Below are 21761 nucleotides of genomic sequence, written 5' to 3' on the forward strand. Positions count from 1 at the left end.
ATCTATTATCTATCTATCTATCTATCTATCTCCTATCTATCTATCTATCTATCTATCTATCTATCTATCTATCTATCTATTATCTATCTATCTATCTCCTATCTATCTATCTATCTATCTATCTATCTATCTATCTCCTATCTATCTATCTCCTATCTATCTATCTATCTATCTATCTCCTATCTATCTATCTATCTATCTATCTATCTATCTATCATTTATCTATGTAAGATGTTCCGCAGCACACCAGCATACGTGTAAAAGGTGATTTATTCCAAAAAATACAGAAAAGTACTAAAGATACAAACATATAAAGATATAAAACAGCACCTGCTCCATAAACCTTTGGATGTGCGGCTTCCTCCTGTTTCTATCATTTATCTATCTATTATCTATCTATCTCCTATCTATCTATCTATCTATCTATCTATCTATCTCCTATCTATCTATCTATCTATCTATCTCCTATCTATCTATCTATCTATCTATCTATCTATCTATCTCTCCATCCTCAGTTAGTGCTATGTATACAGGTCGGTCTCAGTATCTGCACAGCTATCACACATACAGTACATGCCGGCTGTGTAGAGAGAACAAAGCCCTGTGTTCCCGTTGCCTTTACACTCAGGGCAGACACTTGCTGGACATTTATATTAGTCTGGGTACCTCGCCCTTTCAGCATTAAGGAAACATGGAAACTCTGGAGCGTGTCTCATTTATTCTCTAAAATGCTCTTCTCCTTTGATATCGTAAGCTAGAATACAGAAGGGCTATAGCTAGACAAGGTGGGAGTATGGGGGACGTCACATGTGTAAATGAGCTGCAGCCCAATGAGCTGAGTGCTTCCCTCCAGCAGCCTGGGAACTGAATGTCATATAAGTGAGCTGCCAGGGAAGACTTACAAGAATCCAGGAGCTGGAGGCGAGGGCTCTTACCGAACACTAAGGACATCTGTTGCCATTGTGTGACTTCCCCACTCAGGCATGAAGATCCATTGTGGAGCATCTCCTCCTCCTCTACTTCTTCTTCTTCTCCTTTGTCTGGGGTAAATAGATGGTCCATGTCCATCCCATGTTTGGTTAGAGATGGAATCACATCTCACCTGGCTCTTGGTGTTGGGTTCGTCCACCCTGTTGAGAAGGTCGGAAAGTTTCCCCTTCAACTCCAGCCTGAAGGATTCCTTCCAGATCCCCAACATCACTGGCTTGTTCTCTTGGAATAACTACAGTCTGGTGGAGTGGCAGAGCTTTATAGGGAAGAAGAGATATGGAGCCGAATCCCAGAACCCCACCGTCAAGGCTCTGTTGATTGTGGCTTATTCTTTTATCATCTTCTTTTCGCTTTTCGGGAATGTCTTGGTCTGCCACGTGGTCATCAAAAACAAGAGGATGCACTCAGCCACCAGCCTCTTCATTGTCAACCTGGCCGTGGCCGATATTCTCATTACTCTACTCAACACGCCTTTCACCCTGGTAAGGACGTGTAACACGCATGTACTACAACTCCAAACCGACTCACGACCACCGACCACCATCCATACCTTGTCCTCCTCCATTGTCTATTGTCTTATATCTTACTATATCTTGGATTCACTTTTAGAGATGAGTTCTTGTCCACAACCAAGGTGCTACCATTTTTCTTTCGACTTTCTTTAAGTTCCCCAACTCATAGACATGAGATGTCTCCAAGGATCTGGTTATCCTACTCTGCTCCGACTCTATATGTTCCTCCTGTTGGGGTGTTGTGTATAGAAAACTTATCTACTTCTCTTATGTCAATGTCCCCCAACCTGTGGCTCTCCAGTTGTTCCAAAACTGCAACTCCCATCTTTCAGCTGTCAGGGCATGGTGGAAGTTAAAGTTTGGAAAGAACCAGAGAGCCACAGGTTGGAGAACATTGACCTAAGACATGAGACACCCCAGTATATAGACAAATAGCTGCCTTATAACCCTTTCCTATGTAGTAGAGCTGAGCTCTAATAGCAGTAGTGAGTTTGTCAATTGGCAGTATGAGATTTCTCTTTTTTTCTCTCCGTCTGGATTATTTGCAATGTCCGGAGGGGGTATACATCAGAGGATGTCCTATGATATAGCTATACCATGGCATCTTTCCCACATAGTCTCCCATGTTAAATATAGACCATAGAAGTCGTGCAGCATAATATCTTCTTTACAGGCTTATGCTTTGTGGAACAGTGCAGACGTCTGGGCTCCTCTATGCTTCAATTACACAGAAATCCCGACGGAAACCATCCAAATGGAGGTCAGAAAGAACCCCCTTTTTGTTTTTGCATGATTGGGGTCTATGAAATATTTACTATAAGGAGAAAAGAAGCCTTAAATCAATAGGTTATCATGATGCAATAAAGAAATAGTTCAATGAAAAATTCCTCTCTGCATTTTCATCTGTATATTTCCATATAATTCATCCTTACTCATCTATTTATAGCATAGTTACAATTTTAGAGGCTTTATGTTACATATACAGCAATTTGTGACCCTTCCCCCACTGCCTGTACATATTGGGGACTTGTACCACATGTATCAGCATAGACCTATATCAGTGTCGGACTGGCTCACCAGAGCACCGGAGAATCCTCCGGTGGGCCCCCAGCTTTAGAACCTGCACTAACACTGACTGATATGTCGTTTCTCACTGGTTCTTCATTGGTGGGCCCCCAGGATTATTTCCTCTGGTGGGCCCCAGATACCCCAATCCGACACTGACCTATATAATAGGTATGTAGGAGGCAGTGCTGATGCTAGCCCATACTGACTGTATCCACCTCCATACTGACTGCTTCTAAATCCAGGCTTTTTTTCAGTAATAAACAGGAGCTCAATGGGCAGCACACTGGAGGCTCACTATTTAAAGGGGTAATGCCGTATGTAATTTATATGACTCCTGATGAAATACCTACAGTAATTTTGACCATATTTTCTAATTGGAATGATATTAAAACTTCAAGAGTTAGAAATGTATAAGAGCACCCCCTATGCCTGTTTTTTATCCGCTTCAAGGTGTGTCTACCTAGATTGCAATAGAACAGTGAGCATCTATTTTCTACTGGTAAGGCGGTGTAAATAGCATGGGCAAATACAATCACTCTTCAGGGAAGAACCTACATGGGCAGGGATACAGGCTGAATGGTAAGAAGAGAAGGAGAGATACTTTACTGGACAGGGATTGGGAGGAGGGATTACTTTGTTAGCAGCTTGGGGGAGGGAGATGTAGATGTAAATGTATAGCTCCTCGGGGGTGGGGCCAGAAAAACTCTGTAATGGCGCGTTTACACAGAAAGATTTATCTGACAGATCTTTGAAGCCAAAGCCAGGACCTGATCCTCACTATAAACAGGGAACAGGTCATAAAGGAAAGATTGAGATTTCTCCTCCTTCTAAATCCATTTCTTTGGCTTTGGCTTAAAAAATCTGTCTGATAAATCTCTCTATGTAAACGCACCAATAGACAAGAATAGATGTCTCCATAATAGTGTTGTCTAGTTTTAAAGTAGTACTCCACCTTGATGAACTCATATAAAATCCAGGATTTACATAATATAGCATCATTATAATATTCCGCTATGTGGAAACCATCAACAAGCAGGCTACCTGCAGCGTTTCTTATGGCTTTATCAGCGAGGGACAACCGGTCATTGATGTGTATGGGGAGTGAAGGTGAGCCCCTCCCACAGAAATGTTGGCAGTAAAACAAATTGCCGAAAAAGTCCCTTCTGGCTATGTTAGAGAGGAGTCATATAACATAGGATATCACAGCTTGCTGTGTATGGGGTGGGGGAGTACTTAGTGTTACAGTAAATATTGATGGGTGATTGATGTATATACCCTTAGGCGTCCTTGGGTGCCCAGGGCAGTTTATACTTTGATATTCAGTCTTTTTCTTATGTATGTGTAATATGTTATGTACAGAAGCATCCTTTCTGCATTTACCACCATTCTCTATTGGATTCTATTCTGAGAGTCAGAGCGGATGCCTATAAATCCTACAACGCGTTTCGGTCTCTCAGCAGAATACATTATGCCGCCACATGTTTCACCTGATCAGGCAGTTGTTTCTATTAGCTTTGGGCAGGTCTGACAGATACAATTCCAGCATTCTGGTGTCACAGATGGGAACCATTAGGGAGGGTGGGTTTGTATGATTGTGATGGGATCGTCGCTTGGCATGTTACATGCTGAATGGATTATAGGGTTAATGTCACCACAGACACAAGTCTACTCTACGATCCACCAAGCGTTGCCTCTGGCTGTGAATGGAGGTTTAACCCTTGCAGTGACGCTCGGTCTGTGTGATGGGGAAGAAAGGTCGGCACTCACAGAATACAGAGTTCATCTTTTATTAAAAATGGAAAGGGCAATGCTGCCACCTGATATTTACTAACTTCATAAAAAGCAAAATTAAAGGTGAATGATATAATAGGATTATTGCTCTTAAAGGGTTTATGTCTCTTTAAAAGATTTTGAAAAACATGCTCGGTTTTGTTAGTGATAACAAAGTGACTGTAGTGCTCTTAATGAGCCCCCAGGAGCCCCCGCCATGGTGCACATTTATCATTCACTTAATTTCAAGGGGTAGGACCAATGTTTGCCGGTAGTACACGCACATACATGTCTTTTTCCTTCTCTGACCAATCACATCACACCACAGCACATACTGGTATTTACACAAGGGACAGCTGCCCTGGGCTTTCTAGGAGGAAGCCTTGATTTACCTTTCAGGAACAGTGTGGATCTTCTTCAGCAAGCACATTTGCAGGTAAATAACCTAAGCCAGGTCCTACTGAGTACATATTACTCTTTGTAGCTGCTCACTGCTCTGAATGAATGTGTTGAATGGGGGACTATTTCTGTAAAAAGAGGTTAATTGGTTGGAAAACAAGGTTAACTCCCCCCCCCCCCCCCAAAAAAAAAACAATGTGTCTTGTGTTAAAAAGCACAAAATTCAACCGATTCCTAACTTGGGTCTTTTGATAACTTAGGAGACCTCTATTCTTTATTCAATCGTATATAGAGGCTACTATGGATATATGTGGAGTGCCAGGAGTCCCTTCTCCTGTACTTACTGAGCAGGGAGGCATACACTATATACATAGCCACATGGTAAATGTGTCCACCCAGAGATAAGTCTCCATGCTCTTTGTATCGCTCATTACTCATATTCTTTAGGCTGGGTGTTCTGTCGTTGTCCGGAGTCTGATCCTGTCAAGTAAGCAGTGATTCTGTATGCATTGCCGCTTGCTGAGTACATTTGCTGGGCTGCATGATCTACGGCAAGCTGTAATACATATTACATCACGTATACCATGGACTATAATTTATGCCTTGCTGCTGTACAAGAGTAGGGGCTTCTATCAAAAGATGGGGGTCCCTGCTCCTATCAGTCTTTAATCAAATTGGAACTTGTGGACAGAAAAACACAGCTTGTCCACTAGATGGCTCACTTTCCTGCAATCCACTGTTCACTGCCTGTGGCTGGAGGAAATCTGTCTCTAGTAACTGCTGAATCAGGACAAAATACATGAATGGGGATGGGACTTTCCCTGTGATCTGTGCAGGACAGAAAGAGAGACTGAAAAAGTCTTGGCTGTGTAGCTGCAAGCTGTGCCAGACTGAAAATGATTTATGTTGTTCCTGAAAGGTAAATCAAGGCCTCACTTTAATCTCTCACCGCTCATACAACTCAGGACAGTTGTCCCTTTTATTTCTACTGTTCTATATGTTCACAGTGCCGCAATGTAATCCTCTCCCCATCCCAGCAGCATCAGCAATTTACTGCTTCAGGTAACCTCTTCCTGGCTGTGCTGCTGTTCATGTAACACATTGTAAAACTAATGCCTCAGTAACCCTTCCTCCACCTCATCCATTTGCAATGGGTAGATTATCTCCCAGCACAGTGCCAGCCTTTTTTAGTCCAGTTCCTTTTTACAGCACTAAGCTATGGTATAGTAGAGAGGAGTATGTATTGTGCTGTGATTAACCAGAGAAGTAATTGGAAGAAAGTCCTATGTATTCCACCAGAGAAATAGCAAAAACAGCAGTCTGGGTGAAATTTTTGAAAATTACTCCAAATAAACCTAGAAGTTAACCCGGATGGATTAAGCGCTCTGCACTGGTCAATAATATTGAATGGCGGTACGGTCAGATGATATCGATCCCCTGTACACCGCTGTTTCTATTCATACTTCCCTTGACTGTCACCGGCAGCTTTCATCTAATCTTGACATTTCTGTGGTCTGTATCATGGGAGAATATGTGCCCTGATGACATTTTCCCACTAGCGAGTATTGGGACGGTCTTGGATGGGGAAGGATGACACCGTGTAACCCCCAAGTAAAGGGTCTCATTAGCCCGATAGGATTTGTTGCCTGGGGATCAGTATGGACATTATTATAGATAGGGATATATGAGGTGTCAGTCATCCTCGACTTCATGGATAAGCTTTCTTCTATTACAGATAATCGTTACTTACCCATCAGGAATTCACATTCCGTCAATTCAGCACAGATAAACATATTGCAGAATCTGATTTATTTCTTTCCTAAAGCTTAGAGCTGGTTTGCATGATAATACCTCCGCCATCTGTAAGATATCACATGGATCATGTTCCATGGGGTCCTTCATCTCTGTACATTACAAATCGAATCATGCACGAGCTGCATACATGATGTCATGAGGGAGTAGATAAAAAATAATATTGTTTGTATGCCACTATCCCTCTGAGCCCCGGAGAATGGCACATCAAAGCTGGATAAAGGTTTAATACATACGGCTCACTCAGAGATTAGTCTCCTTGCAGAGATCTTGAATCACAAACATGATGATGTTTATTTGTCTGATATATTCCAATGCATCCATTAAAAACTTGTGTAAAGCCATTGCAGTACCATGTATGGCCACATGGTGCGCTGTTATAGAGAAGCTTACTTATGAGCATTTCATTTTAACCCGTTAACTCCGCAGCCACTTCTGGCGCTAAAGTGTAACTATCATTCTGCTCGTGCTGCAGTCAGGGCTGTATTTACCACTAGGCACCCATGGTCTAGGGCAGCACCTTGCAGGGGGGCAGCAGCAGGAACGAAACAACTTTTTTAAAATAATTTTTATTTTTTTAGTCTCCGACTTCCCGCTCAGACTTGCAAGTAAATCTGGTGTCTTTTAAGCCGTTAAAAACATGAAAAACGCAATTCAGACAATGTTTCTGTATGTAAAGAAATGCATGTGGCCGAAACCACTCTCCCCTATGCTCCCCAAGATGGGGCACTTCAGGTTTAGTGCCAAGGGCAGCAGCAGCAGCAGCAGCTGTTAATACGGCCCTAGTGGCAGGATACTCTTTTAAGACTCTGGAAGGTACATAGTCTCCTCCTAAAACAAGCGGCCTATGGGACTGCCAGAAGCACCATAGACTTGTATTCTAATACAATTACAATGCAGTCTACAGGACTTTCAGCAGTTCCAGGAGCAACGAATAGGTACAGAAACAGCAGCTGCAATCAGGTAAACTAACAGGGACAGCGATCAGGTACAGCAACAGGGGACAGGGGTGACAATTAGATACAGTAACAGGGGACCGGGGAGGTGATTTAAATTATTTAGCAAAAATAATAAAAAACAGGAAGTTGATTAGACATTGTATGGAGAGAAGTAATTTATTTTTTAACTTTTTTTTTTGCTTCCTTTTTTTTGTACATGTCTCTAGTCACTTATAGAGTACAGCAACTTAATATCTATTTCAGTAACTTAATATCTATGGTAGTATGTAGTAAAAAAAAAAACTTACCTCCCAAACTCTCCCTCGTTGCAGCAGCTCTCCCAGCACACACTCTCCTCTTCTGTCTTTCGGGCAGCGCCTGAATTTTTTTTCCCATCATTTATCGTCATCATGGGGGCCACCTAATTTGGGGGAACTACACGGGTGTCCTGGATCCTCCAATGGACCAGTGAAAAATCAGCCACCCGATCCACCCACATTATGATCCACGCCTACTGTACATGTATATCATGTCAAGAAGGGGGTTAACATTAAGAGGAGTTCTATAGTATCCAGCAATAAGATGCTGGCAGTAGATCCAATGGCAGCCTACATGGATTGGACTCAGCTTCTCGGTCCTTACTACCATGCTATTTCTAATACTGGTATCTCCTTATGTGGCATGGGCATCCTAGATAACCCCTTTAAGGGACCCAAACATATGGGGACAATCCTCTTATGTGTCACCCAGATGTTTCTAACTGATTAGAGGCAGATACTGAAACGTTCTTTTTTTCGAATCCGTAACGTTCTTTTTTTATTTCATTTGTACATTATATGGAAACTGTAATTTTGCCTGAGCTGGTTTTAACAGCATTTAGCGATAAGCTTTACAGTAGGCCCCATGGGCATAGACAATAGTTGTCCCACTGACAGGAATGAGAAAGACGTCTGTCCCTCTATTGTCTCCTCTAGCTACTGGAGTCACCTTTCACTGCAATGCTGCACAGATATTCGAATTGCCAACGATCCGATGCTCATCTCTAAGGGCCCTATTCCACCAGACGATTATTGTTCGCATAATCGTTAACGATCTCAAACAACCGCTATTGCGAAAGACCTGAAAAAGTTCACTCATATCCATGGAACGATAATCGTTACTTATGATCCTATTTGCAATCGTTTTTTCTTCGCTATTTCTTCGCTATTGCGTTCGTATCTACTGTGAATGACGTCTTAGTCAATGCGAACGATTTGCGAGCGTTTTACGAACGAGCAACGATAAAAATAGGTCCAGGTCTTATAAAGCGATCAACGATTTCTCGTTCGGTCGTTAATCTTTAACTGCATTTCAACCGAACGTTTATCGTTTATATTTGAACGATTTAACGATAATCTGAACGATAATCGTCCGGTGGAATAGGGCCCTAACACTGGATGTGTTCTGTCCTATAGGTCTATAGCTCTAATACATAACTAGAAGCTGCCTTATGTACCTAGGGTACCTGTGTTGCCATATAGTGCTCTTTTTCATTCCTTCCTGTAATAGTGTCCAGATGAATATTCCACATTTTTTCTTTTAACGTCATTCAAAATCTAATAGAAAAATTATTTGGGGGACATTTATGAAAGTTCTGCCCTTCTCTGCCAGGGAGAAAACACAGATTCACCCCTTCTTCCTGGCATACGCCTGCCATTTCCCTTGTTTGCCCGATGGGCGGGCGCAGCAAGGCAGGGGGAGACGTGGCTTCCTCCCGCACCTCATTTATCGTTATTTAGGTCTACTCTTGTGGTGTCCCACCATGGTGTTTCTTTTTTCTTTTCTATTACACCTGTCCAAAATGCTCTGTCGTCAGTTTGTAATGCTGGAGTGTTCAGAAGTTGTTTTATTTTCTGCCACTAGATGTCAGTATTGTACATATCTGAGTATTGCACAGCCAAAGTTACTAATGGGTTACTGTTTTTTCTCTTGTACCACCTGATTCTTTGAACCTTTCACACATACTCCTCATCCATTCACAGCCCAGCTTATATACACTAAAGGAACCAGTTACATGGGAAAGAGGAAGTGTAGCTCAGCTTTAGTGAGGATTCTGTGGAGAAAGGATGCAGATGAGATAGCTCTCCACAGTGGTTCTACCTGGGCCCCGGCCCTCTGCCAGGTCCCCTCTACAAGTTAGTTCTTAGTCAGTGCCCCGTATGGGAAGGACGCAGAACAGACAGCTCACACAACCCTTTTTCTTAAAGTACTAAACACGCTGTATGATGCGCTGCTAAGCCCTTCAGGAGAGGACTAGCCTACAGATAACCTCAACCCATGCCGAGGACTAGGAGTCAGTACAGTGCAGTACTCCAACTCCTTCTCGCAACGCAGGTGTACTTCGGAATTCTAACCATTCCGCTCATCCCAGGTAACAGGGTCTGGGGCCTGTGTCACCCATCAGTATGGTTAAGCCAAAGCTAGTGGGCATCAGGTGGTGTGAAGACTATAGGAATGGTCAGGTTGTTTCCTCTTCTTCTATAAGTATTCTTCTAAGCACTCCGTCCTCCCGGCAGAGCACATTACTAATTTGGTTGAGACTCTCACGGCAGTCTCCTCTCTACTACCTCAGTACAACCTTATCAACTCTACTACATCCTACTCAGCACTTATCCCAGAGATCCGGTGGTTCTATGTACGTGTATTTATTGGAACTGTATCAAGTGTACCTGAAGATTTGTTGTATTACCTGCTGCATATTAACAAGTAGTAAACCAAGTCATTGTTATTACTGAGTCTGTGATTACTGGCTACCACCTGCACAGCATTATACCACAACCTTGGGACATTTCCCCTTTTTGTGGGTGGCGGGTCCTACCACTATTCGGGAGGGTTACTACACTGATCTGACCACCTGTGGCATAATCCCAAGCAGCAACACCGACCAGAGGGGAGAAGGGTACAACCGGCCTTATCTTCTAACAGCAGGCGTGCCATCACACCTGTGTGCCCACCAGGCACTGGCATCACGTGACAAAACCCTAAAAGACCGGTTGTATCTCGGCCATCCACCAACAGTAGTGGCGTCACACTTTCACCTAGCAAGTGACCGACCGTCCCACCGCTACAACATCATCCAGGGGCTCTCCACACTCGCAGGCATAAATCAGGATCCAAATCTACACCTGCTGGAAGCAGGTGCAGATTTGTTGCACCAGGGCACAGGTTCGGGTGCACGGCCGGCTGTATTTACTAAGAGACATGCACCTCTTGGTGAATTTGGGTGGAAAAGGGGGCCTAATTTAACACTGGCATATGAGAATGCAGGTCTTGATAAATCCCCCCCTTTATGTCTCAATATTGTTTTACACCTTTATTTGCTGCCGAGTGCAAACTGTACCTTTCCTGGAGCTGATGGTGGTGATGGAGCTGATTGCCAAACATATAAAATTCCTTTTTTATTTCTAAGCCAAGTGTCAAGGAGGAGGGGCCGGGCTTATAGAGCATCATAGCCTGGAACGCCTCATTGCCTGCTCTCACCCCCAGCCACTCCTCAATTGATGTTACGAATCTTGTAGTTCAGTCACAGAGTTGCTGGGAGATAAGGACAGGAAAGGAGGCATGCCAAGCTGTGGCACTTGAGCCGCTTGGTTCCGCCTCCTTGACTCTTAGATGAGAATTTCATGGTGGTGATAGATGGTAATTTCATAAGTTTGGGGACCACCATCAGCTCCAGTTTTTATACCCTAGCAGCTATCCAACAATGTCTGCAGCTCTAAGCTACAAATAGAAGCAAAAACCCCCCAAAAAAACCTGTACTCCCCTGCCGCCAATCCCCTGCCAGTGCATTCCTAAAGCCCATGCTGTCAGCGCTTCTTGTTCTCTTTCACAACACATAGGAAATGCCAATCGCTGTCTAAGGCAGGTCACTGTTGTGATTGGCTGCTCACTTATTTCCTATTTGTAAGGACAGAGAACGGGGTAGGCTGACAGCAGGTATTGGCACTTGCAGGGGATCAGGGACAGGTGAGTACAGGTTTTTTCTCACCACATTTAAATGTAGAATAATTTCTCTGGAATACCTCTTTAAAGGAGTAGTATGGATAACCTATAAGTTGTTTACAACCACAAGTCCCTGATAAATCGTCATACATAAAGCACTAGTAGTCACACTATGTGAATTCATGCGAGAATAGCTCACAGTTTTATGATGTATTCAGTCTTTGTTCTCTCCTCCATAGGGTACACTTATTTTCTATGTCTTCATCTCTCCACAGGCCCGCTTTGTGAATAGCACTTGGATGTTTGGAAAGGGCATGTGCCACGTCAGCCGCTTTGCCCAGTATTGCTCTCTGCACGTCTCTGCCCTGACCCTCACAGCCATCGCAGTGGACAGACACCAGGTAAACTGTAACTACATTAGATTATATGGGAAACTCTGCAGGGTGTAAGTGCAATCTATTGAACATTACTTCTGGGTCGATAACGTGCAGTCTGGTAGAGTCCGCTAAGAACAATATACCAGGTATAGATACCTCTCACTGCTGGTGATAAATGACTTACTGCTTATGGCTTATCGTCTGCCCTTGTGTAAAGTCCTTTTATCTTCTTCTCGAGTTCATTTCTGTACAGATATAGCATACTTCATGGAGCTATAATGCAATCCTAGGAGATGTGGACTATAGAATGCGGGAAGCGGTATATAGAAAGAACCTGCTGCTTTGAAGATTATTTACTTTATACACTTACAATATATTCGGAAAGTCTTCAAATCTCTGTTATTTTGTGTTAAATTAGGGATGGGGAACTTTTGGTCCTCCAGCTGTTGCAAAACTGCATTGTGGTTCTGCAACAGCCGGAGGGTGGAAGGTTTCCCATTTCTTTGCTGAAATAAAAAAAATCTAAATTCTCTATCATGTAAATCCCTGTAATGAGAAAGTGAAAACCGAATTTTTGAAATAAAATTTTTTTTTTTTACTAATTTATTGCTAAATTATCTCCTTAAGGTCATCATGCACCCCTTAAAGCCTCGGATATCGACTGTTAGAGGGGTGGCTTACATCGCGATCATCTGGATAATGGCGACGTGTTTCTCCCTTCCTCATGCAATTTACCAGAAGCTCTTCACATTTAAATACAGGTAAATGAATGAATAAAATAAATATATGATATATAGTAAAGTTTCATATGTAGGTGATACATGAAATTCAGTACAATTCTGAGATTGGGGCTATAGAAATAGGGGGTATAGGTAGGGGTCTTACCTGGGCCAATGCCACATAGGAAAACACTTGGGGGGGGGGAATTTATTAAGTCCGGCGTTTTCTGCACCGGACTTAAAAATGCCCCCGCATCTCCGGCCTACGGAGATTTATGTAGAGTCGGACTGCGTACCCGGTGTAATGAGCCGATTTGCGAATATTTTATTTGCAAATCGGCCGTTTTGCGAATAAAATATTCGCAAATTGGCTCTTTACGCCGGAAAAAAAAAATACTCCAGATGATACATGTCCCCCTTGGTGTCAAGCATATCCAGAATACTTATGGATCCTAAAGGCCCTATTACACGAAACAACTATCGGCCGCATTCAGCCGATATCGGCCGTTACGGCCGATAATCGTCTTGTGTAAAGAAGACAACGATCAGCCGACATGTACAATGTTGGCTGATCGTTGTCTGTCGTTGTCATTCAACATGTTGAAAGACAAACGACTTAGATAGGAACGATCTGCTGCCGTCGCTCAGTGGAATAGGATTGGGGGCAGCAGACTGCAGCTATCTTCTATGGGCTGCCCGAAAGTTCTAGCGATCACCCAGGCAGCCTCCTGCAGCTCCCCGTAGCCCCCCGGCTCTTACCCGCGTGTAATAGCGACGGCATTAAGCGGGGAACGACGATCAAGCGAGCGCTGACATCGTTCGTTTGCTCCTCTCCGTCGCCTGTGTAATAGGGTCTTTAGTCCACCTGAGGCACTAATGCTTCCATTTTGGACAGTCTTCAATGTTGAGACCCCCCCATGATGTCTCCATGTCGTAGGGCAAATGGCCAGGGCATAGCTCTCTATGACAGCTCCTTTTCTACAACATTGGGGGAGATTTATCAAACTGGTGTAAAGTAGAACTGGCTCTGTTGCCCCTAGCAACCAGATTCCACCTTCTTTCCTCACAGATTCTTTGGAAAATGAAAGGTGGAATCTGATTGGTTGCTAGGGGCAACTGAGCCAAATCTAATTTTACATCAAGTTGATAAATCTCCCCCATGGTCTCTTGGTGATCAGCTGAATGCCGCCTGTCTACCTCCTGGATCTCATCTCAGTCAATATAGTAATTTACTTTATCGTATGGATTCCAGTCAAATAAATGTTTATTCTTATAATACATAGCTAGACCATGTCAGCCAGAGCAGAAGCCCCTCTTGAGCAGATCTATCATTATAGATGAAACCTTTTATTTTTACTCCCACCAAATGCATCATATCCATCTACTGCTGGATGCAGAGTCAACACTAAACAATTGCTGCATCAGAAAGAACAGCAGGAGAGTCCAGCCCTCCGAGCCCATAGGAAAGGCAGCCAAATCCTTGACCTTTCGTTGCATCTGATATGTCTAGTCTTACTGAAGCCATAAGCCGAGAGGCTGCTCGTAAGAATGAGATCAAATAGCTAGGAGGAAAATGTGAGGAAAAATCTGCTTAAGGGTAGCTTCGCGCGTACCGGATCCGCAGCGGATTTAACGCTGTGCGTTTGCAGCAAAATCTGCTGCGGATCCTGTTCTGTGAAGCTGAATGGGTGACATACACGCAGTGGATCCGCTGCAAGTATGGGACCAGGCCCCTTTAACCCCCCCCCCCCCCCGCCGCCGGCCGCCCGCTGCAGGGGGTTAAAGTGGCCGGGTCCCATACACGCAGCGGATCCACTGCATGTATGGGACCCATTCAGCTTCACAGTACAGGATCCGCAGCGGATTTCGCGGATCCAGTATGTGTGAAGCTACCCTAAGGGTGGGTTCACAGATGGCGACTCGCTGCGAGTTTTGCAGCAAGATCCGCTACGATAAGGTCCTGGCTGGTCCCTGTGCATACAGTACATATAGAGTATGTAGTTTAGCCTCCCCCTTAACCCCTTATCGGCTCCCGCTCTCTGTATACATTACCTGTCTCTTTGCTGCACAGGGTCCCGGCTTCCTGCTCTCCCGCCCAGCCAATCAGTGGCTGCGCCTGTGCAACACACTGATTGGCTGGGCGGGAGAGCAGGAAACCGGGACCCCGTGCAGCAAAGAGACAGGTAATGTATACACACAGCAGGAGCTGATTAAGGGGTTAAGGGGGCAGGTGAATAACATACTCGCAGTGGTCTTTCAGACCGCTGCAAGTATGAATGCACAGGGACCTGCCAGGACCTTACCTCATGGTGGATCTTACTGCAAAACTCGCAGCAAGATTTCCGCTGCGAGTCACCCTGTGTGAAGGTACCCTAAAGGGGTACATTGGAGTTTAAATTGTGATGGAGACCCTTTAATGGGTGCATCAGGCAGAGACCTTTTTTGATATGTGCTCGGGGGATGGGTTGTTACCACTGGTATCTTACTGCTCTGTCCTGTTGTTTGGCTGCTTCCAGGACCTGTTGTTACCATGTTGCCGCTTCGCCCAACCAATCAGCAGCAGAGGCGGGGCACTGCTGCAATGCTGATTGGATGGGTGGGTCTGGAACATGACAACAAAAAGTCCTAGAAGTGGCCGAAAAGCGAGTTGAAGCAGTAAGATACCAGTGGCACCGCAGAAGGGGAGGTAAGTGTCATTTTTTTATTTTTAAATGACCTTTCCCGAAGCATATATTAAAAAAAGGCCCCTGTCCGGAGTACCCCTTTAAATGTCAGCTGTCATTTCTTTAAAAGAAAAATGACTGGGTCATGTTAGATTTCCCCCTCATTGCCAAACCATACTGATGTGTACATCCAGGTAAACTGGAGATCATCTTAATGGGAGGATGCTGGACATTTAAATCTTTTTCTCAGGACCAGCCCACTCAGCCAATGACTGGCCTAGACAGGATCTCTCTGTGATTGGCCAAGAGGGCAGGTCCTGCTTCAAGTTCATGACTGAGGAAGAAGACAGAAGCATCAGGAAACTGTAGATAGGTGAGTATGTTTTTTTTCCAATTATTTTTCTACAGCATTAGCAATGTCCGATTTTTTTTTAAAACTCCATAATACCCCTCAATTTCTTCTTTGAGAAGGTTTGGCTACACTACAGCAAGGCAGCATATGGCAGTACACTCAGTGCCTATGGTTTTGTAATATCATACTGTAGGCTTTATACACATACTTTGATTTTCAATGGCAAATATAACATTATATCCCAGCATCAGATATGGTATGATTGGTTGGAGTCTGAGAACTACGACAATGACGCTGAGCCCTGCTGGAGGGTATTATCTTCTGGAAAGAAAAACTTGAAATCAATTAGGCGTCTTCTCTTGTAGGCAGTTCTTTGGCTTTATCTGGTGGTTACAAGTATAATATATGCTTTTCATCATCGTGGCAGTGACCGATTTACCATCCAAATGTATTGTTCACAGCAGTGGATCTTCCGCAAATATATTATACAGAGAACTAGATGATAACACACTGGGAACATATGAAACATTAGGAATCTTATCTCTGTTGCCCAGAAGACTCATTTTACACATGATAGAGTAACAGTACAAAGCACTATCTTGGGTAATGGAACTGTGAACACCATCTGAATTTTCTATATTTCTGCATAAATCTGACCTTATGCTACCTTAAATGTTAACACAAGTCCCACAAGTAGACTTGGTCATTTATTTATTGAGGAAAATGATCCAAGATTTGTGAGTGTCAAGTATATATGGATTTTTAGGCTGTGTTCACACATTCGCAGTTTTGTTGTGTTTCTTTGTTTACATACTAAGAGCCTAATTGATTATGTGGGGTCTGCAAGTTTGCCTAAATTAACTGTCTCGGCTTTGCCATGTGATCAGCATTACCAGCAGGGGCGTAGTTAATGTCTCCTGGGCCCTGGGCCAAGAGGTCAACAAGAGGGGGGGGGGGGGGGGGGGGGCAAGTTTCTTCAAAGCAAGTTTCTTCAAAGCAATGCTATTGGTATATATATATAATCTCAAGACTGATATTACTAATAATACCAGTATATAGGAAATATTGTCACCATACATATTACCGCCATACTGTCACTAACCAAATCCTGTATACTGAGACCAATATTGCCAATAATACCAGTACACAAGGGGGAAATATAACCATCACACCACAACCACTACCACCATATTATTACTGTCCAAATCCAGTATACTAAATCCAATAAAACACAGTACCAGGTTACAAGTAACAAATAATACCACCACATACTGAATAATACCACCACATACTGACTAATACTGCCGCATACTGACTAACACCACTGCTGCTACTGAATAACATCCACTGTGCACAGATCACTATCACCTCATCCAGTCATATAGAGGTGGACGCATCTCTACACAGGTTCTCTACTCCATATACATCACAGTGCAGTTATATTTAGTGACTCACAGGGGGCGTCTTCTCTGATCGCAGTTCTTCCCTTTTCATCTTCTTCTCCATCTGTCCTGGGCCGTTAGAACTTCTCCGAACCACAAATCCACAGAATCTGCCAAACATATTAGGCTCCTCACTGTCACCATCCTCATCTCTCTACAAACTGCACATCTGTATGGGCCCCTTTACACCCTCATTTAGTGGGTAGGCTGACTCTGTGACCCCCACTCATGGTATATGCCCCCTCTGTGTAGCCACTATAGTACATGCCCTATTGCATACACCCCCTGTGTAGTCCCCCTTATAGATGCCCCCCCTATGTTATCTCCCTTATAGATGGCCCCCCATGTTATCCCCTTTATAGATGGCCACCCCTGTATCCCCCACATAGATGGTCCCCCTGTATCCCCCACATAGATGGTCCCCCCTGTATCCCCCGCATAGATGGTCCCCCTGTATCCCCCGCATAGATGGTATCCCCCTGTATCCCCGCATAGATGGTCCCCCTGTATCCCCCACATAGATGGTCCCCCGTGTATCCCCCATATAGATGGTCCTCCATGTATCCCCCTTATAGATGGTCCCCCCTGTATCCCCCTTATAGATGGTCCCCCCTGTATCCCCCTAATAGTCCCCCATGTATCCCCCTTATAGATGGTCCTCCCTGTATCCCCAGTATTGATGGTCCCCCCCTTGTATCCCCCTTTGTCTGTGAAAAAAAAAAAGCAACAACACAACTCACCTGACAACACGCTCCCCCCGCCGTGTCTCTCTCCAGGTCTGGCTGTCGGCTGATGCGCGCCTCCCGGCTCTGTCCGCTCCCGTCCCCGGCAGTACATGCATCAGTGAGCTCCATGCGCGCCGGGGATGTTACTTCCGGCACGAGGGCGCTTGTTATTGACGCACCCTGCGCCAGAAGTACTTCCCCAGCGCACACTGACCTCAGTGATGCATGTACTGCCCGGGACAGGAGCGGACAGAGACGGAAGCCGCGCGTCAGCCGTGGGCCCGTCCCAGCCTCCGTCTTGTGATCGCAAGCAAAACTGCTTGCGGTCACAAGGGGGAATGGGAGAAGGGCCTGCAGGCCCCCCCCTGGTAGCGGCCCGGTCGCCGCTACGACCGCGGTAGCTACGCCACTGATTACCAGGCTTTATTACGTGATCAGCATGACCAGGCTTTATTACATGATCAGCATTATTAGGCTTCATCATGTGATCAGCATTACCAGGCTTTATTATGTGATCAGCGTTACCAGGCTTCATCATGTGATCAGCATTACCAGGCTTCATCATGAGATCAGCATTACCAGGCTTCATCATGTGATCAGCATTACCAGGCTTCATCATGTGATCAGCATTACCCGGCTTCATCATGTGATCAGCATTACCAGGCCTCATCATGTAATCAGTATTACCAGGCTTCATCAGACTATAAAGACAATAAAAACACCTGTGATGAAGCCTGGTAATCTTGGTTACATGATGAAGCCTGGTAATGCTGATCACATTATATAGCCTGGTAATGCTGATTACATGATAAAGCCTAGTAATGCTGACCACCATGATGAAGCCTGGTAATGCTGATCACATGATGAAGCTCGGTAATGCTGACCACATGATGAAGCCTGGTAATGCTGATCACACAATGCAGCCTGTAATGCTGATCACATGATGCAGCCTGGTAATGCTGATCACATGATGAAGCCTGGTAATGCTGATCACATGATGAAGCCTGGTAATGCTGATCACACGATGAAGCCTGGTAATGCTGATCACATGATGAAGCCTGGTAATGAAGATTACATGGAAAAGAACAGACAGTCAATTTGGACAAGACTGCAGAGACACATAATCAATTAGGTTCTAATTATGTAAACAATAAATGCAACAAAATTGTGAACGTAATTGGAATGGTGTGGAATGGAATGGTGATTGGAACGTTTTGGAATGGTCAAGTCAAAGTCCTCACCTTCATCCAGTAGAAAATTTGTGGAAGGACCTGAAGTGAGCAGTTCATTGGAAGGAAGCCATGAGCATAGCAGAGCTGGAGCTGTTTTGTATGAAGGTACCGGCTAAAATTCCTCCAAGCCGATGTGCAGGACTAATCATCAATTACCGGAACCTCTTAGATGTACGAGGGAATTATATACTGAAAACAAAGGTTCATATACTTTTGTCACTAGTTTGAGGTTAGGCAGAAATATAGAAAATTCTAAAGGGTTCACAACTTTCCAAGCACCACTTTAAGTGTCATATACTTAAAGGGGTTCTGTACTAGATATAACTATGAGTATGACTTTGTGATGTAGTGTGCTGTAGTTAGTGTTTTAAATACAGGACATTTAGCAATTTTCTGACCTGTAGCTTTACCCATTGGCCAATTCACAGTTGATTGTTGGCACCCCGCCTGGTCCCAATACGTGTGCCGAATGGCCCTTCAGTCCGCCCTGGCCAACCATCTAATTAACTGCAGTAAAAACCAATCTCTATATTCATGACTTCGGGAGCGTTGAATATATTTGGCGTGTTGATATTGGAAACATTTCTCATAGGGATTTTGACTAGACCTGAGGCAATCGTTGTACCCTGGCTTCATAATCACAACTTTTTTGTGTTTTTTTTTTTTTTTTTTTGTTAAGTGCTTCTCACCTTTACTGTATGAGAAAGCAATGTTTTTTTCTTGTAGAAGTAAATAGCAAATCTATCTTATTCTTCAGGATAAAAGAAAAAATTGTGGCCATGTTATAGTCTGGGCTCACTAAGCACCCCCACCCCTTTCTTAGTGACTTTGCAGAAGATTCTTATAGGCTGTGCCAGACCATAGGAAGGACTGGGTGGCCTCACAGTTCTCACTATGGTCCCTTCATGATGCTGCTATAGATAAGTGCAGGGCTAGAAGGGAAGCTGAATGGGATGAGTGTATCATATCCTGTTTTCTAAACTTCTTTCTGTATAGACATAAATCTTCTGGTTTCAAAAATTACCAATTTCATATTCTTTTTTATTTCTAGTGAGGAGAATATCAGAAGTTTGTGTCTCCCGGACTTCCCGGAGCCTTCTGACCTCTTTTGGAAATATCTTGACCTGGCCACCTTCATCTTACTCTATGTCCTGCCCTTGTTGATCATCTCAGTTGCCTACACCACCGTAGCCAAGAAGTTGTGGCTCCGGAATGCCATTGGAGATGTCACCACCGAGCAGTATTTTGCCCTTCGTCGAAAGAAAAAGAAGACCATCAAGATGTTGATGCTTGTGGTGGTCCTCTTCGCCGTGTGCTGGTTCCCTTTGAACTGTTACGTCGTCCTTCTCTCTAGCCAAATCATTCGTACAAACAATGCCGTATACTTTGCATTCCACTGGTTTGCCATGAGCAGTACCTGCTACAATCCATTTATATACTGTTGGCTCAATGACAATTTCCGATCGGAATTAAAGGCCTTGCTCAACATTTGCAAGAAGCAGCCGGGACCCCAGGAGGACATGCTTCCCTCCAACATGCCTTCATATCGAGTGGCTTGGCCCGAAAACCGAAGCTTCAAGAGGTCACTAGTGTCCCATACTCTGCCATCATCTTCTAATATCCAGTCCGGAAAGACTGATATCTCGGCGGTAGAGCCGATTGTGTCTGTTGGCTAAACCTGCACCGAAACCACCAATGGTTTAGAAGACCAACTAATGTTCTCATTGGATCCTTCAGTCTGCTCACAGGTGCTCAAAAAAACCACAATGAAGATATTTTAGTCGAATGTATTCCACAGTGGAATGTGTAAAAGACACAGAGCAGGAAGAAGACCTCAGCTAAGGAAGCGTGAAAGAAACGGTTAAGGGATTGGAAAGGTTGAACATTCTGGGACCTAACCTTTTGCGAGATTAGAGCGACCTTTGTGCCATCTATAATGAGAGGAACAACAATTCTGCTGCTACAGTCTACATAATCACTTTGTAAGAAGCGCATCTGCTTAGTGTACATTGTGATTTCATTATTTTGCTGCTAAATCATCTTTTGTACAATGTCGTGTGCGAATGAAAGAAAACTCATTAAGTCGAGACAATGGAGTGAAGGCAGATCATCGATAAACAAGGAGGTGCCGTCACAATGGTTTGGTGTGCTTATGATCACATAATAAATGATTTCTATAGATCATCTTTGAAAAATTGTGCATTGTCATTGACGATACCTGTAATTCTTGGGAAATAATAGGTTTGACTTTTTACTGTCGTTCTCAGCTTAGAGCAGCATTGTTCACACAACAGTCCTGAAAAAGATTATTATTAATAATGGTGTATAGTGTTTGTTAGGCCTCTAATTTTTATTTTTTAGAAAAATAAGAGTGCTATAATATTGGTAAAAGAAGATTGATCACCCCATGGTGCCTATTAGACTGAGAGCAATTGCTTAAATTAGTACATGCGTCCCCACAACCGCATGGGGAAAGTCTTAAAGACGACCAGACTAGAACAAAGTTGGACAACAAGGTCTCTTAAGAAACTATCTTCAAAGAGGTTTTCTCGTAAGGCCCTATACAGTTTGTACTAGACAAGGCTGTCAGTATAAGGTGTATGATGTAAGTGGATATAGGGATTGGACGTGATGGATTTTTACTGCCTGAGCCCTTTGTTCTCGAACAGATAAGCAAGCACCAGAGCTGTCTGGTGGCAGCTAACCCATTCCGTGCCGAATGTTCATGTGTATGAGAGGATGATCGTTCTGCTGTCAGTTATTGAATGTGTGTAGGTACTA

General features: G+C 43.9%; 1 protein-coding gene across 1 annotated transcript; it reads left to right on the top strand.

Moving 5' to 3' along the window:
- The first annotated feature begins 923 nt into the window (after window positions 1–923).
- On the top strand, window positions 924–21099 carry GPR83 (G protein-coupled receptor 83). Its single transcript, XM_069971981.1, has 4 exons — window positions 924–1472; window positions 11746–11871; window positions 12475–12608; window positions 20032–21099. Exons 1-4 carry the CDS (start codon window positions 1086–1088, stop codon window positions 20654–20656), a joined length of 1272 nt encoding a protein of 423 aa, XP_069828082.1. The 5' UTR covers window positions 924–1085; the 3' UTR covers window positions 20657–21099.
- The last annotated feature ends 662 nt before the right edge of the window (window positions 21100–21761 follow it).

Source organism: Dendropsophus ebraccatus, chromosome 5 (genome assembly GCF_027789765.1).
Source record: "Dendropsophus ebraccatus isolate aDenEbr1 chromosome 5, aDenEbr1.pat, whole genome shotgun sequence".
Taxonomy (NCBI): Eukaryota; Metazoa; Chordata; class Amphibia; order Anura; family Hylidae; genus Dendropsophus; species Dendropsophus ebraccatus.

What these genes read in the sequence shown, in the direction of transcription:
- GPR83 (XM_069971981.1), top strand. Translation starts at nt 1,086, where the DNA reads ATGGAATCACATCTCACCTGGCTCTTGGTGTTGGGTTCGTCCACCCTG. An exon ending in TCAACACGCCTTTCACCCTG is followed by an intron (nt 1,473 to 11,745) that starts GTAAGGACGTGT and finishes ATCTCTCCACAG; the next exon opens with GCCCGCTTTGTGAATAGCAC. An exon ending in CTCTTCACATTTAAATACAG is followed by an intron (nt 12,609 to 20,031) that starts GTAAATGAATGA and finishes TTTTATTTCTAG; the next exon opens with TGAGGAGAATATCAGAAGTT.